This window comes from Pocillopora verrucosa, chromosome 10 (genome assembly GCF_036669915.1).
Source record: "Pocillopora verrucosa isolate sample1 chromosome 10, ASM3666991v2, whole genome shotgun sequence".
In the NCBI taxonomy this organism is placed as follows: Eukaryota; Metazoa; Cnidaria; class Anthozoa; order Scleractinia; family Pocilloporidae; genus Pocillopora; species Pocillopora verrucosa.
Window position 1 is genome coordinate 8,283,185 of NC_089321.1, and position 16,494 is coordinate 8,299,678.

A 16,494-nucleotide genomic window follows, 5' to 3' on the forward strand; every position below is an offset into this window, starting at 1 on the left:
GGTTTTTTTTAAACACAAACCTGAAAGTAGTACTCATAACAATGTAGTTTTTAGATTTTACAAACACAAAGAATGTTAAAAATTATGAAAATAAATTTTTGTCTAAACAGAATTTCCAAATTTATAAATAACAATATTTATCAAAAAACCACACAAATGAGGTGTGTGTTTGGTTTAAATAAGCAATTTGTCTTTTGAAACAATATATTTGAAAATTATTGTGGCCTAAATTTCTCAGAAAATTGTTTTCCCGGTGACTTTCAGCCCAACATCAGAGCACAAAACGAAGCTTAAAGATGCTTGAAACATCAGCTTTAGAAACTGTTCACAGTGGCTCATTCACATTATCAACTCAGTTGATGAAACTGAACAATCTTGTGATACTCCCCACTGATGCAGCAACATAGTTTACCTAGAAACTTAAACCTTTTATCACAGTGTACAGCATGTTCAAAGAACTAACCATTAAAAAAAAAATTTTCTGCTTTTTTTATTTCAGTTTCTAAATTCTTCATATTACACTGCATGAACATCTAATGTAATAAAGCTCATATGGCACATAGAACTGGTGTATCACTGTGTTGTTGTGCTTTTCACAAACAAGTAAACTCTGACATTGATAGCCTTACTTTTGATCATGTCTTACACTGTTGGTTAACCTGCTAAAATGAAAGAACTAAAAAGAAAAGAAAATAGCAAATTGGCCTGCACCTGTCAATACCATTTCAGGAAACCAAACTTTGCACACACTTAAAAATCATTCTAACTTGATGATCTTACAAAGTCCACTACTTGGTCTACAGGAGTCTAATAAATAAAAATGATTTGATGAGAGTAGTTAAAACCTGCTGGGTTCTACCAAATATTACCTGTAAACTCTAGTTGTTCTTTTACAGTGGTTAAATTTGTAAAGAATGTCATCCATAGCAACACACAGTGAAGATAAATCAATCCATGCTCTGTCAAGATTCTCCTTTCTGATCTAAGCAGAAGCCAGTTGAGTAAATTTGTATAACCTGTTTATTAATATATGCTAATGAATTTTCACTAAATGCTAATCAGAAGAACAATTAAGGAAAGTTGTGAACATTTATTCAATCAAGCAATGCTGCAAGGGTGGTGATTTTTGTAGGGTGGTAGTGATGTAAAGTACAAAAATAAACAAAAAGGAAAGTACATTCAAAAGAACTACACATATACATGCATATCTATTACCTTTTGGCACCACAGAATGTTCATGGCTTGTCCTCAACTAGAATAACACTTGTTTTGTACAGTCCAGTAAATTCCAACATGCATCTAATATTCTTGTGACCTATTTCACACTTGAGGGATTGATGTATTCAAATCTGTTCTAAATTGTTCTTCACAATATCATTTTGTGACAAAATCATTAGCATATAGTGAACAAGGTATACTGATTCACTCTAGCAGCTTATGAAATTTAACTGCATGACTTCATAAATGATCACTTATTTAATTGATCAAATTTCAATCATCTGAAAACCTTTTACAAGAGCTATTTAATCCTTCAACTACAAGAAGTGATTAACATGTTCACTTTTCTGTACTATATCATTACAGTGTCAAGTAGATAGGTAGCGAGATCTCTTAAACTTAACAGTTTCAGGATATTTGCTTGAATTAGATGTAACACCAAATTCTCATTACTAATTAACAAGGAAATGTACAACAACTTGAGGGGAGGAATGCAAATCACACATTCGAAGGGTTAAAAATAATATACCTGCGGCAAAATGTGAACGCAAAAGAAAGTACCAAACCAGAACTTACAGAGTTTATGTTATACATGTTGAATAAGCACATCAGAAGGGGAAACACATTAAACATTCTTATCACAGCCCAAAGAGAAGAGTTACATAGAACTCCTTCATTCCAAGGTACTCCAGCTCACATCTACCCCTAAGCATTAATCGAAAGTTTAAGACAAATAAGTTTTGTTAATGTGACTATCTAAGTCTTTGCTGGAATGGCTCCTAACTGTGCTTGGACTTGAGCTTGAACTTTTGCACTGAGCATATCCTGAACAGCTGCCAAGAAAGAAACAATCTTCTTGTAAATAACCAGTAACTATATAAGTGTAAAAAATTGGGTTTTAGATATTATGATCTATGTGAAGACGTCGTATATCAACAGTAAAAGATGGCAACACAACTTATGGATGGTTAAGAAGGGTATAAACACAGATCAGTGAAATAAATCCCATTTAAAAGGTTAAGGAATCTCTAAATACAGATATTTGAAACAAACAATAATGTACAATATCAAAATGTTGAAGATACAATAATCATTCCTACAATGAAGAAAATAAGAAGAAAGCATCAAAGAGGACTACCTTGTCTTAATTTATGTTTTTCTATTAATTTAGGTTGCAGTAGTTCCAATTGTTTAGTCACCAGACCCACTTTTCTTCCAAAATATTCCTCGGCTTCCTTTAATCCCTAAATGTAACATAAGAAAATAAAACAAAGAAATAAATAACTCATACTTGAGGTAAAAGCTAAGAATTTCTATTCTTTTGGGAAAAAGAAAACAATTTTAGCTCAAAGAATATTGCTAAATTTACTAAAATCTGTCAAGAATGTGTTTGAAAAAAATACAAGAGGAAGTTTTTAAGCAGCATTAAAATGAACAAGTCAAAAAAGAATGGAAACTTTCCAGTGGTTTATAGCATCTAAAGGGAAAACAACTTTCTTGTACATACCTTTTCTACAAAATAACCAGTTCCAATGTTTACTAAAACTGATGTTGTGTTTTCAAGAGTCCCAGGAACATACATCTGAAGTGACTTAAGGATAAATTACCTTTACAAGTCTACAACTTTAAGTCTAAGTTTATAGATTACATTGGATTCCTTACTTAGTGCTGGTTTCAAATGGTTCTGATCTATAAGGTAGATGGATTTATAAGGCCTTGCATTTGAACAGGACCACACTAGTCTGTTCTGGTGAAGTCACCTTACAGATTGCAATTAATTAATGGAAAGAATCCACATGGAGTCAAATGACTGACTAGATCCATACTACCTTGTTGTTAACTGTTGTAAGTCTTATCACTCCAAGAAGGGATTAATAACTTATGACTTCTCCTTATACATCAATCAAATTGAAGTTTAAACTTTCTTCCCAAACAACCCCCAGAATTTGAACTCAAGAAGATTAATTTATTAAAATTCTTGCCCTCCTGGACAAAATCTAGACAAAATCTGTAAAAAACTGCCTTCATATGTCCCACCCAAGCACAATTTTTTTATTGAACAATTCTTTGATCATTGGATTAATTAAATTCATCTAGTAACAGTAGTCACCATGCTATGACAATTTTTTTTGGCTAATTTGTAACTAACATACAAAGACAGGCGAAAAATATGCAAAGGAGATCTGATTTTGGAAATAAATCACAGCATTAGCACGAACAGCCCTATGTGAGTGATCACACGTGGTATTGGAATTGGAATTAGATTTCTGAAGGGTTCAAGGTAGTGTTCGCTTTGAAAACCTGAGATCGGTCAACATCTCTACCTCTTTAATGAAACTGAGAGAAGAACTGTCGTTGAAGACGAGATTTGGATAGCGAAAGAACAGTTATGCGCGGATCAAAGGATACAGAACTTGTAAGTGGTACCAGAATAGGTTTTCCTGTTGAATAAATTTGTAAAAAGTCATTCAGTACGGGCAAAAGACAAAATAAAATACGTCGTTTTAATATTTTGAAAGACTAGAGCTCACCTGACTCCTTGTTAATAAGTTTTTTGACATTTTCTTTCGAATCTCCAAACTTTTGCTGGGCGATCTTTAGCTGGCTCATGGAATCTCCCAGCAGTTTTACTTCCTAAGTGAAACGAATCATTTGCTTAAAGTGCATCCAAATGGTAAAATTCAGTTGTAAGAAACACTAAATGCTTACCTCTTCAAGCTGAGACCTCAGATTCTCCAAATGAGGTATCTGAAGTTGACTAAGTTCCACCGCCTCGCCAGCCGCCATCTTAAAATTTTTGACAGTGTTGGAACCAGGCCTCTTTACTTCCCACCTTTCAATCAAGTAAGTTATCCCATGAGGGAAGTGGGGGGAGGGGGGGAGGTCAGTGATTGCCAACAGGGGACTTGTAGTAATTTGACTAATTAACTGCCAATTAACTGTCATTGAGGGGGGATCTGGTAAATTTTATTATGAAACAACCAAAATTTTGTTATTGTTATTATTATTATCACAGACAGTGTCACAATGACAAGTGCCTTTGCAAAAAGACCCTCTTTTTATTAAAAATTTTCCATGTACATGTATTGCTGTTACTAAATTTACAAACTATGATTTACAATAATTATTATCATAATTCTCTCTGCAATCCAGGCACATCTTTGTCTGAGCACCATATCACTGGTTTTCTTAAGATTTTGTCAACTTCTGATTCCCATGATATAAACAGAGAACTATATTATTATCTATACACTATAATGTGTCATTCCTTGTTAAAGGAGACTGAATCAAAATGCTAGTCAACCCAAACTGTATGTCTTGAGTATTATAAATGGGAAACTTTATTATGCTCATCTATGAAGTTATGCCAGCTAACTTCTCACAAACATTTCAGATACATTAAAATAAATAATTCCTAACTAATATGAACACTGCTCTATAACAAAACCCCATGTATTTGATATGAATTCAAAACTGATCTTAACAATACAATACTTGTACATCAATATGGGTGAATACTGCATGTGCTTTTATGATAGGCCAACAAAAGAAATTTGAATTGACATTTGTACACAAAGTATACATCTGTAACCAAAGGTGCGATCATCAGAAGAGCAATAAAAAACAATTGTTTCAAAAAAGTAAATTTGCAAAAGTATTTGGCTCAAACCTATTTCAACTTGAATAAAAGCTGCAATTGGTCTTGGCTGTTGAAAATACCAGAACTACCTGAATTAACACAATCTAGCCTCTTAACCCTTTACACCCTAACATCAGTATTCATACTCTCCATACTGTTCTCTGTACATTTACTAATGTGCTGCAAAAGGAGAATTTGTCTAACAATCAAGAGTTTCTTTTTTGGTGATCATTTCCTTTATTCTCACGACATTAATGTGTGATTAAGTGGTGATATTGTTTGGAGAAATTAGAAACTAGTCACTCTTTGGGGTTAAAGGCTTAATTCATATCTCTTTCTGTTTTGATAATTGTCTGCCTTATGAACCAAAACATTCTAAGAGCTCAAAAACTCTTTGATGAGATTTAAAAGCTATTAGTCCACTGCTATTACTCCATTTCTTCGCAATACCATCATCAGGTTTGTTGTATTTTAGTTCACACTTATCAAGACTTATCTTATCAATTTCTTTTGTAGTTGATTTCAATAACAGGGCTTCCTTATAACCTACCACCCCTCCCCCCATGGAACACAAAATTGCATGCGCTGCACAGGTATCCCACTTGAAGGAAAAGGCACTGGAAAGGACATAGAAGTCAACATTGTCATCAATAACATGAAGGAGTTTGTTGCCAGCACCTGAACTTGGAAATAATCTAATTCCTGAAGACATTAGAGTCTCCTTCACATTTTCACTTTCACTTCCACTTATCGTTACCTTAAAAGTACTGCTAATTTGGGTATCTGTTGATGCTTTATTGGATTTCCTTTTATTTCCCAGGGAATAACAGGCATGTCCAGCATGATTTACTCCCCAGAGCCTCCTTCCATTCCAACGTCTTGAGGTTGTGTTCTCTTGGATTAGCGTGGAAAATGGCTGATTGATCACACCAGCCACAGGTATACCAGTTTCAAGATGAAATACTCCAATTAAAACAGTAGCACAAGGTAAACCTGAAACTACAATGCCATCAACTTCCTTCCCTGGAGAATTTTTGAGGTACTCTGATGTAGAATCTGTAAAAAGAAGTTTGTGTATGATTCAAAAAGGGTGCTGGAGTATGGGACAATAGCAACCCTAATGAAACCCTTGTAAATGCCTCTTATTTGTCATATCCAAAACATTAGCTATGACAGTGGGGAAATATGAGTTACAGTACCTATCCAAACTATTCATAATGGAGTTAAGTGATATTTTGGGGGGTAACATGCCATGTTCAACAGGAAATCGTTTAAGCCTAACAGTAATTCAGGATTATCCTTGCCTGAACTAATGCACTTCAAAATCAACGTTAAGATTTCCGCACAGCCCCATACTACTACTGAAATACAAAGCCGTAGTTCCAAAGGCAATCTATTTTAAGTTTCACCCTTTTTTATCCAAGAACTGTATCCATGATGAGGTATGGGGTGTGCCTAAATCTTACCAAATTAACTTAAGAAATTCTTATTTTAAAAATACGAAAGCATCTAAAAATACACTCCACCTTAAATTTCCAAGGTAAATATTTTTAATTGCACTTGTTACAATATAATTATATTACCGATTGGATCAATCCAGATTCCTAACTCATTCAGGGGAAGCTCAAAATCCAACTGCTCCTCCATTACTTTTATTTCTTCCGTTTCCAAAACGATATCAGTATGAATGAGCTCTGCCAGCAGTCGAGCAGCAATCTCATTTCCGCACAAAACTGTAGTCAGATGTCTTGAAGTAGATTCCGAGTCTTCTCGAACCTCAATTCTAATTTCTTGGCCAAAGCTGTTTTTGAATATGTTGGATTCCTCGCCCAAAATATGGCCTCTCAGTTCAGGAAACTATATGATAAGAAAAAAAATTACACCGATGATGAATAGATTCTTGTTTTAAGAACGATTGCACAAAATAATGTAAACAATCAATTCAGCTCACTTTCAGCGAAACATCATGCTTTACTACTTCCTGTACCAGAACGTCGGCCAGCGTTTTAAAATCACGAACAAACCGCTCATTCTTCTCCTTCTCTGCTTTTTCCTCAACCATTAATTCAAAAAGCTCCTCCTGACAGCGCCATGCTCGCGCAATCTTGGCGGATTTTTCGCTCACTTGAAGCAAAATCTCGACGAGCTCTTTCGCGGCCATTGGAAGACAGCAGCTGAGTAAACAACATTAACATTCAAAGGGAGGGGAGGGTAGAGATAGGAACCGTCATAGGCCCCTCTATTACTATGATTGGTCAGTGGAGGAGGCCTCAAATTTGTGAATTTTCTTTTATTGCATTTTAATCTTCGCCATTTTAGAGAGATGATATAAAAACTTTTTTTCCAGGTATTTTAGAAAATTGGAGTACGAGGAAAAACTGGCCGAAATAATTATCCCATACTCCGTCCCATTCCCACCCGGAAACTTCTGGCGACTACCGCTGACACGTCAGATATATTTGCCGCCATTTTTGACTTTCTTGGCCCTTGTCAAGGTTTTCGTTTCTGAATCGTTGCAATTTGACTCGAGATGCCTCGTGAAATTATAACTTTGCAAATTGGACAATGTGGAAATCAAAGTGAGTTTAATTTCTAACGTTAAAAAAATAATTTCCTAAGCTTTACCAGCTGGATTTAGTGATTGTGTACATATTGGACACTGGGTTATGATATTTCACTCGTAAGCTTTTTCATGGACCTCATTATGAGCTGTAATTCTCAACGTAGCTCATATTATTTCATTCACTAGTTGGAATGGAGTTTTGGAAGCAGCTTTGTGCTGAACATGGAATAAGACCAGGTAATTTTATAATATGGTGCTCAGTTATTAGTCAAAATATATAAGCTTAGTTTTCCAACTCGATTGTATTGGTATACGTTCCATTAATCGTAGAGAGTTTCTTTATTTTAATTATTGAAATCTAGTTTGTTTGCAGAACTGGTCTGTAGACTGAAAATACTTTGTTGATCGAGGATTTTTTTTTAAGTATCGAAATTTTTATGAACTGGTCTTTCTTGATTTAAAGATGGAATCCTTGAAGATTTTGCCACAGATGGAACTGACAGAAAAGATGTGTTTTTCTATCAGGTACAGCAAGAAAAGCTACTTCATATTTTTAACACGTATGGAAAAAGAGCTTGTGTTATTTACTGATTTTAAGCTTTAACCCCCCGAAAGTGATCAGAATCTAATTTCTCCCAGCATCATTACCCCTGAATCAAACATTGAGGTCATGAGAAAAGAGAAAGTGATCACCAACTGAAGCAGTTCTTCATTGTTAAACCAATTCCCTTTGTACCTTTGGAAATGTGTACTGACGTTAGGGTGTAAAGAGTTATAAGCAATGTCTGTTAACCCTTTAACTCCCAGAATTGATTAACATAAAACTTCTCCCTACAATATCCATACATTCTTCAGCAAACAGGTAATGAGAATATTCAAACTTATCTGGTAGACGCTGCTATTGTGATCTAGCACCAAGTTCCCATAACTAATTTACAAGGAAATGTGTAGTAGCTACAGAGGAGAATTAACAATCAGATCTTGGGAGTTAAAGGGTTAATTCTATTTTCTGTAGGCAGATGATGAACACTACATCCCCAGAGCAGTTTTGTTAGATTTAGAACCAAGAGTAATAGATGCAATCACATCATCACCATATGCCAACTTGTATAACCCTGAAAATATGTACACATCAAAGCATGGTGGAGGAGCTGGAAACAATTGGGCCAGTGGATACTCACAGGTGATGCACAAGTTATGCACATGTTTACTTCCTTACATTTGGACACAAACCTAGAAAACTGGGCAGAGTGAAGTCCTGTGAAAAAAATGATGGGATGGAGCAAATATATCCTTGGTATACTGTTGTTTTAAGAGAGGTTTTAAAAGTATCAACTATTTTTCATTGGAAATCAAAAAAATTGAATGAAAAGTCAAGCCAAAGAACTAGTCTTTTCTCCAGAAATTTCACCCACAAGCCCCAGCTCCATGCACTTGATCCAGTTCTCTTACCACACATCCAAGAATACTGTATATTACCTTTTCAAATTTTGGTCTTAATAATTTTTTAAAAAAAGAAACTTTCAATTTTACTTTGTCAGGCTGAACGTCTTCATGAAGAAACTTTTGATATAATTGACAGAGAGGCTGATGGGAGTGATAGTCTAGAGGTATGGTAATGTGTATGTTTGTTTGAGTAGAATTTAGTACCTTCACTTAATTCTTTTTCCTGTGTCATTCTGAGATTCTATTCTGAAAGACATGGCTGTCTGAACACTTACCGGTAAGTTATTTAACAACAAGGTCATTGGCACCCTGACTGACTTAATCAATCACTTGCTAAAGTAACTGATTAAATTGATTTTTTGCAAGTTGCCTGACCTTTTATTTCCTTAACTGATTGACTGAGTGTTTGATTGAATTGTTAGCTTTGGGGCTGAATGTCTTTACTGTCTTTATGACAAACTGATTCGCCTATGGCTAACTAACTGGTGGACTGTTTAACTGATTATTATTTGTTTGTTTTTGAAGGGCTTTGTAATGTGTCATTCCATAGCAGGTGGAACAGGATCTGGTATGGGATCATATCTATTAGAAAAACTCAATGACAGGTACAGTAAAATTTTAACGTTGCAGTTAAACATAAAGGCTTTTAGGGAATGCAAATCATAACAGCAAATGAAACAAAGCTAGCAATTTCTGCTTTATCTTCTCTATACTCTTTAATTGGTAGAATTAAGTTTTATTGGTGTCAATGAGGTTTGCATAGCCCATGGGTCAGCCCTCATAGATATTTCCAAAGTGAGAGTAATTTAGAGAAGTTCACAACTTGATTTTTACTCAATATTTCTTTCAATAGATTCCCAAAGAAGTTAATTCAAACATACTCTGTGTTTCCACAGCAGGTGAAAAACTGTCTCTCAATAACTATTTTTCTGGTTCACTAAGTTTGTAGACAAATTGCTAGATAGTACATTGAGCACTTTTTCATGAGATAAACTTGACAATCCATGTCATAATGGTTAATATGATCACCTTCCAGAAGCTTTCCTGTTCTCTGTATATTTCTGACAATAAGTGTATTGTTGTTTCACAGGAAGACATTAGTGATGTTGTAGTACAGCCATACAACTCTATACTTACACTCAAGCGACTCACTCAAAATGCAGATTGTGTGGTATGTATTATGGACAATATTTGCACCAACTTGTACAGGAAATTGTCAGGTTACAAGCAGAATCAAGATATAAAGGATTGGAATTTGTTCTCAGAATTTTAGCATATATGTAATATAAGTGCATCTTAGTATCACAAGTACTTTTGGATTTTGGAGTTCAAAATTATATGGTTTCTGGACCGTGGGTTATCGTTTAATGACTACAATTTTGATTTCATTTAAAGGTTGTTCTTGACAATACAGCTCTCAACAGAATTGCAGCAGACAGGTTGCACATACAAAATCCAACATTTTCTCAAGTAAATCAACTGGTATGTCATGGCATTTACCTTTACCTCATCATTTACTTTATATCAGCATTTAAGAGTTCAGACACTCAGGTTGGCCAAACCTTGTGATAGAAGTTATTGTTGAAAAAGAAATTGGATGAAAAAGTATTGGTCTTGTAGGAAAGTCTGCTCTTCAATCTTTGGTTCAATGAGCCTGAACTCTTGGTTTTTTAAAGAGGGAAGAAGATAAAATCAAACCTTTCTAGACTTGGCTTATGGCTATAATTTGCCTAATATTTTTTTGTAACAGGTATCTACAATCATGGCTACAAGTACAACAACTCTTAGATATCCAGGTGAATGAGTTGTTTAAATCATAGAAGTAGTGCTAACAATGTTAATGTATGTTAGGGAATAATTTAACTTGGGTTTAAATTGATTTGACACCATTTGATACAATCCCAAGGTGAGCTAAGGCTCACTGATGAGTTGATGATTGATGAGCCAAGGGTTAGGCTCATCAGTTATTACCAAGTCAATGACCAAGGAGATGACACAGTGGTACTTTAAAGGTTATACCCAATGTGATCCACTTTCTAGACATATCTGCCTGCATTAAAATTTGAGAAAATCCTTAATTTTTCTCTACCCTGACAGTATGATTCGTTCCTTTTAAAAATATGGTAATTGAAAAGATAGACAGCTATACATGTAGCTATACTGTAGCTACATTTGACATGCATACCTCCTTCAATAAACAAGGCAACTGGAAGCAGTTGGTTGTAGATTTTGTTCATTCATTCCTTTTATAAACATTTTGTTGCAGGTTACATGAACAATGATCTGATTGGTTTGATTGCATCTCTAATTCCCACACCACGATTACATTTTCTTATGACTGGGTACACTCCACTTACTACTGATCAGAAGGTAATTTTTAACTGTTTAGTTAAATGGTCTTTTACAAGTGATAAAGGCAGTGTGGCTAAATCTTCTGCAAGCAGACACCCTAAGAAAAAAGGGCATCTGTGATGGACTTACATTGTGAGCAGGGTTGGGTTGTTTAAAGCGAAGTTAAGATAGCCATTAGTGCAAAATCTGATTTCATATCTCAAAGCTTTTGAATAAAATTCAGTGTAATTCTTTTTGTCCAAAATCTGATTATTGGATGCTCTATAAAGAAAAGGGAAAATTATCCCAAAAAGGCTTTTAAGCTAAGGAATAAAGAAACCTGGATTAAAATTTAACCCTAGGTTAGTGCTAATCGGCATTTGAACAACTGGGCCCAGATTGTGGAGCATGAAGTAACTTTGAGTAGAGCTATGTCTTCTGAATGAGAGTCTTGTCTTCTGGGCCTAGTTGGATAACGGGCAGATAACGCTATCCAACAGATAAATTGCTATCCAGTAGATAAGTGATAGCAAAATGTATAATGTTATCCACTGGACAGAGATTTATCCAATGGATAGTGTTATCGGACTTTTGAACTACTGGGGCCTACAGGTTATCTTCAGTTTTACATCACTCTTAAAGGGTGCATTGAGAGAGCTTAAACTATATTGCCATTATAGTGGAGCTCACAGAGGGCAGCCCCATAATTATACAAAATATTAGTAACCCATCAAGCCGAAAAAATTTGGATGTACGACCGTACAACTGTACAAGGTGCTACTTTTAGCGTGTGTGGTCTACTGTACCGTGGGCATGCCAACGCCACGGCTTTGTCCAGTAGTCCAGTGGTCAGTGTACTGGGCTCCGAGTCAGACGACCCAGGTTCAAGTCCTGGCCGGGGCAAGGCGTTGTGCCCTTGAAATGTGTGGGAAAAAAAAATGTGAGCTCCGCTTTTAGGCTTGGCTAAATCTATATATTATCTCTCCTGGTTTCCTTTGTAGCTTTTTACTGATAGGTCTTATCATGAACATGCTTTCTATGATAATAGAGACTGTTCCTCAAGAAGATTAAACAAAGGTTGCAAAGAAGATAATCTCTCAGCTAGATCTGATGACAATAAAAAAAATGTATAAATTTTTTCATTTACATTCCCTTTGACTTTCTTCTCTATCTGATTTTAAGGTGGCTAACATTCGTAAAACAACAGTCCTTGATGTAATGAGAAGGTTGTTACAGGTAAGGAGAGCTGTCATCACAAACAGGAAAAGATGTTATTGATTTTTAAAAGTTATATACTCAACAGCAGATTTACCTAGGTGAATATAAAGTTGATCTCCTTATTGAGTTTTTGCTTGAAATTTCTCTCTCTTTCTTTAAGCCTAAAAATGTAATGGTGTCAACACTCAGAGACAGGAAACACAACCACTGTTACATCTCCATTCTGAACATCATCCAAGGCGAAGTTGACCCCACTCAGGTACATAAATATTACTTTATCAGTTGAATCAGATGTCATTTTCTTGGCTTATTGAAAAGGCTATTTAAGAGCAAGTGTTTTTTGTATTCAAGGTTCATAAGAGTCTACAGCGGATCAGGGAAAGAAAGCTTGCAGAATTCATTCCATGGGGACCTGCCAGTATTCAGGTAAAAGACAAACAAGGTATTGCAAAAACAAGAAATTAAAAAATTTCAAGATCTCCTTTCACATTGTCAAGTTTGCAGAAAAAAGAAACAGCATATATATATATATATATATATATGGTGGGTCTGCTTGCTAAAGAAAACTTATAATTTTAATCCAATGACTGATTCAGCTCGTTAAACATTTTCCTTTATTTATCCTCCTTCCACTTGACTTCACTGTCAAATTGAATTATTAACTTGGTCACATGACTTGTGCCCTGTGTGGGGTGGGGTGGGGTGGATGGGGTGGGGTGGGGTGGATGGGGTGGGGTGGGGTGGGGTGGATGGGGTGGGGTGGGGTGGGGTAGCTATCTACCTCTTGCAGAAACAGTATGCGCACTTCATTTGATGCTGCTTGTTCTATCTTGATTTACTTTTAGTGACATTCCCCAAATAATTAAATGTGATCCACAAACTGATTAAATCAAGAGAGCATCTATTCCTGCTTGAAAGGCTAAACCTTGTGACATAATTTGTTTCATAAATTCAGGTTGCATTGTCAAGAAAATCTCCATATGTACAGACAGCACACAGAGTGAGCGGACTGATGTTGGCAAATCACACAAGTATATCAACTGTAAGTCAAATTAGATTTCAGTCATTTTTTTCATTTTCGAAATGTAGCAAAATACCTAGCTGTTTATTTGATCAAATAAGGAGTAATTTCGCTTTGACTCACACCAACGCATTTGTGAACAGGTATTTGAAAAGAACTGCCGACTCTTTGATAAACTTCGGAAGAGGGAAGCCTTCTTGGAAAATTATAAAAAGGAGGAGATTTTTAAGGACAACTTCGACGAGCTAGATGCTTCAAGGTGAGAAACGGGAACTTGCAAAGAGAAAGAATCGTTTGTTATTCCGAGGTTTAAACCCTTAGATTATAAGCGACGAAATGGTCCCTCAGGGCCTCTTCTTCATTTGGTTTTAGAGCCCAACTAGTTTATGGGAAACGAAAGTGATGCGCTCTAGATCAGATCGATAAATGTGTGCATTGGTCTTCCTGTTACGTAGTTATTTGATGCTTTGTTTCTTTTACAGAGAAGTTGTTCAACAGTTGATAGAGGAATACCAAGCCGCTACAAAAGCTAATTACATCATGTGGGGAACTCAACAGCAGGTCATTTAACTTCATTAAAAGCGATTACATTAATAACAGTGGGATGTGCATCAGACCCTAGCGTAGCACACTTGAAGCGATAATGAAGACAAGTTTTCCTTTAGTTAGACACGACTATTAGCAATGTTAACTTGCGATAAGTTTTTTTTCCTAGTGCGATGGGAAGGGGCTTATAATCAACATCACAATCGAACCTTTTTTGATTACCAGTGTGGAGAGCATGGAATATCATCAGATTAATATTTAAAGGAGAGTTGGGGTTGCTATGAGGGTCTAGGTAACGTTTACGCCAACTCCACCGTGTTCTTCTGTTATACATACTCTGTTAACGGTTCCTGGTTTTCAATAGAGACATATTTTTATCAAAATGTCGTGGGTTAAATTTCCCAGATTTCCTATCCTCAGTTTCGGCGTCCTCTTTTTTCTTCCTTTGTATCCCTTCACACCACACTTCTTTGAAATCCTGACAAAAGTTGAAAGATTAATTTCTGGTTTTTTTTTGTTTTTTTTTTGTTTTTTTTGCTGTTGCTATTTGTTTACAGGGAGCGGCCGCGTCTGGATTAGATACAAAGATTTGATTTCAAGAACACGGGAAACAGATTTTCAATTTTGTATCTCTTGTGCTGGGATTCGGCTTAAAGACCGACTCACAGCGACATAAGAATCAGCGAGCTTTGACGGTAAAAACGACAATCTCTTTGAAACGGAGGGCTGGCCTATGCAGGGGTGTGGAGGGGAGGAGTTAGTAAATTCGAGTGCAGAGAAAGCGTAAAGTAGAATCGTTGAGTCCGGGGATGGTATTCACGGTTTACGCAGCAGATTGAAGAAATATGGCCTCCTTTCGATTCGGGCATTTCTTTCTTGTTCGTTACTAGATCCTGCACTCTGATAAATTTTCCTCTCTTCCTCGCATGTTAGGCCAGCCACGCATGTTTCAAGCTTTTGTTACTATAATGCGCAGTTAAATGATGTCAAGCAGACAGCATCGCCCAGAAGCACAACCTGGCAAACTTTGTAGTATTATCTCCTGTGGTTAGACCCTTGAGACTAAATCGAAATCACGGACAGTAAACCTCGCCTTGCGTTCATCATTTTTTCCACTCGAACATTTTTGATAAGTAATCTAAGAAAAGTCGTGTTTATAGTATTCCTAGGGCGCTAGCCCATTAAGAATAGGTATATTAGTCTCCCTCGCCAGGTCACTCAATTCTTTCCCATGATGAAATGAAGAAGCCAGTCAGGTTTATGTTCACTGAGAAATATTGTTAGACTTTTTGCCGCTGAGTAAGTTTACTTGTATATAAATCCATAGATACGTTTGTTAAAGTGAGCATATTTGGTTAATTGTAAAGAGAGTTTGGTGGAAGCAAACGTGAGTGTGCGTGATCCGTGTACGTGTTCTTGCGGGAGAAATATGTGCAATAGCCGGTATGAAGAACCATTGCGAGGTTAGATTCTACTGACCTGTCGACGCACGGTGTATTTTCTATGGTCATTTCTCTTCGCCCCCTTTCTCTCCCCCCCCCCCTCCCCCCACCAAAAAAAAAGGAACAGAAATAAACAATTGTAAATGTGTTTGTGTCTCATTATCGCAAAACTGAAAAGAAATAACAAATAGATTGAAAAGAAAAGAAAACCTCAAAGATTTGCAAGGTCATTTGGAATCCGTGCGTATCACCTCTACCCTGAAACATCCTCGTTCCTTTGTTGTTTGTTCTTACCTTTGTGGTTTCCGCCTTGCCAACATAACTTTTGTTTAATGGTTTCCATTTATCCGGGGTAAACTGTCTTTCGTGTCAGGAAAAAACTGAGTCATGACGCAGATCTTTAAACGGTCCATTGAACGGGAACCCCCGTCTCTTTCTTAATGACGTACAGCAGAGTTAATGGCCCACCGTCCAGATTAGACTTTTATTCATCAAAATCAGCGCAACTTCACTGCTTGCGGAGTCTGATTAAGAATGTGGCCAAGGTTAATTAAAAGTGAAGGAAAACAAGTCTTCAGAGGTAGAATCCGTCTAAAGTCCTTTGCAGTTTCCTTCAGAGGGCGGTCCTTGTTTACTAGTTTCTACATTGGAAGAATAGAATGTTTTATTTAATGTCGAAGACGTGGGAAGGGTTTGCACAATCTTCCGAGCTAGAGGCTCGTGTTAAAAACGCTCGACAAACTAAAAATACAAAACAAGATGAAATGTGGGTTATGCGTATACAAATATTAAAAATATAGATAAATATTAACTAGCCAAGAGTATGTACAAATAGATGATATTTGATACAGTTGCAATTGTCAATAACAACTCTGGCAAATTGTTATTGACAAGTCTCTCTGTTTAAAAGCTGTGACGTCAGTTCGTGAACAAGAGAACCGATCAACGATGTCTGCCATCTTGCCCACTTTCTTTTCATGTTTGAAGAAAACACCTGAACTCCCTCATAGTTATTTATAGCACTTCTCCAGTAAAACGGAATTCAAAAATGTGATTTTTTTCGGTGACA

General features: G+C 36.2%; 3 protein-coding genes across 3 annotated transcripts; 1 reads left to right on the plus strand and 2 right to left on the minus strand.

Annotated features, from left to right (window-relative positions):
- Nucleotides 1-465: 465 nt before the first annotated feature.
- Nucleotides 466-4,046, minus strand: LOC131791662 (prefoldin subunit 5-like). The gene is made up of 6 exons (XM_059109012.2): nt 3,928-4,046; nt 3,750-3,852; nt 3,628-3,659; nt 2,726-2,800; nt 2,357-2,462; nt 466-2,051 (listed from the first exon to the last, which is right to left on the minus strand). Exons 1-6 carry the CDS (start codon nt 4,003-4,005, stop codon nt 1,975-1,977), a joined length of 471 nt encoding a protein of 156 aa, XP_058964995.2. The 5' UTR covers nt 4,006-4,046; the 3' UTR covers nt 466-1,974.
- Nucleotides 4,047-4,240: 194 nt separating this feature from the next.
- LOC131791649 (inositol polyphosphate 1-phosphatase) lies at nt 4,241-7,031 on the minus strand. The gene is made up of 3 exons (XM_059108996.2): nt 6,810-7,031; nt 6,442-6,715; nt 4,241-5,914 (listed from the first exon to the last, which is right to left on the minus strand). The coding sequence occupies exons 1-3, from the start codon at nt 7,017-7,019 to the stop codon at nt 5,217-5,219; spliced, it is 1,182 nt and encodes a 393-aa protein (XP_058964979.2). The 5' UTR covers nt 7,020-7,031; the 3' UTR covers nt 4,241-5,216.
- Nucleotides 7,032-7,284: 253 nt separating this feature from the next.
- Nucleotides 7,285-15,525, plus strand: LOC131791648 (tubulin gamma-1 chain). Its single transcript, XM_059108995.2, has 18 exons — nt 7,285-7,437; nt 7,608-7,658; nt 7,885-7,946; nt 8,437-8,604; nt 8,963-9,031; nt 9,393-9,472; nt 9,721-9,766; nt 9,958-10,038; nt 10,263-10,349; nt 10,618-10,663; nt 11,134-11,237; nt 12,381-12,434; nt 12,577-12,675; nt 12,768-12,842; nt 13,372-13,458; nt 13,581-13,696; nt 13,920-13,998; nt 14,541-15,525. Exons 1-18 carry the CDS (start codon nt 7,389-7,391, stop codon nt 14,574-14,576), a joined length of 1,389 nt encoding a protein of 462 aa, XP_058964978.1. The 5' UTR covers nt 7,285-7,388; the 3' UTR covers nt 14,577-15,525.
- Nucleotides 15,526-16,494: the final 969 nt, after the last annotated feature.

Excerpts from the sequence above, each read along its gene's own strand:
- LOC131791662 (XM_059109012.2), bottom strand. The coding sequence starts at position 4,005 with ATGGCGGCTGGCGAGGCGGTGGAACTTAGTCAACTTCAGATACCTCAT. Across the intron at positions 3,853-3,927 it reads TGAGGTCTCAGCTTGAAGAG|GAAGTAAAACTGCTGGGAGA; the intron begins GTAAGCATTTAG and ends CGTTTCACTTAG. Across the intron at positions 2,463-2,725 it reads CTGGTTATTTTGTAGAAAAG|GGATTAAAGGAAGCCGAGGA; the intron begins GTATGTACAAGA and ends TGTTACATTTAG.
- LOC131791649 (XM_059108996.2), bottom strand. The coding sequence starts at position 7,019 with ATGGCCGCGAAAGAGCTCGTCGAGATTTTGCTTCAAGTGAGCGAAAAA. Across the intron at positions 6,716-6,809 it reads AGCATGATGTTTCGCTGAAA|TTTCCTGAACTGAGAGGCCA; the intron begins GTGAGCTGAATT and ends CTTATCATATAG. Across the intron at positions 5,915-6,441 it reads AATCTGGATTGATCCAATCG|ATTCTACATCAGAGTACCTC; the intron begins GTAATATAATTA and ends TTCTTTTTACAG.
- LOC131791648 (XM_059108995.2), top strand. The coding sequence starts at position 7,389 with ATGCCTCGTGAAATTATAACTTTGCAAATTGGACAATGTGGAAATCAA. Across the intron at positions 9,767-9,957 it reads ACTCTGTGTTTCCACAGCAG|GAAGACATTAGTGATGTTGT; the intron begins GTGAAAAACTGT and ends GTTGTTTCACAG. Across the intron at positions 10,350-10,617 it reads TTTCTCAAGTAAATCAACTG|GTATCTACAATCATGGCTAC; the intron begins GTATGTCATGGC and ends TTTTTGTAACAG.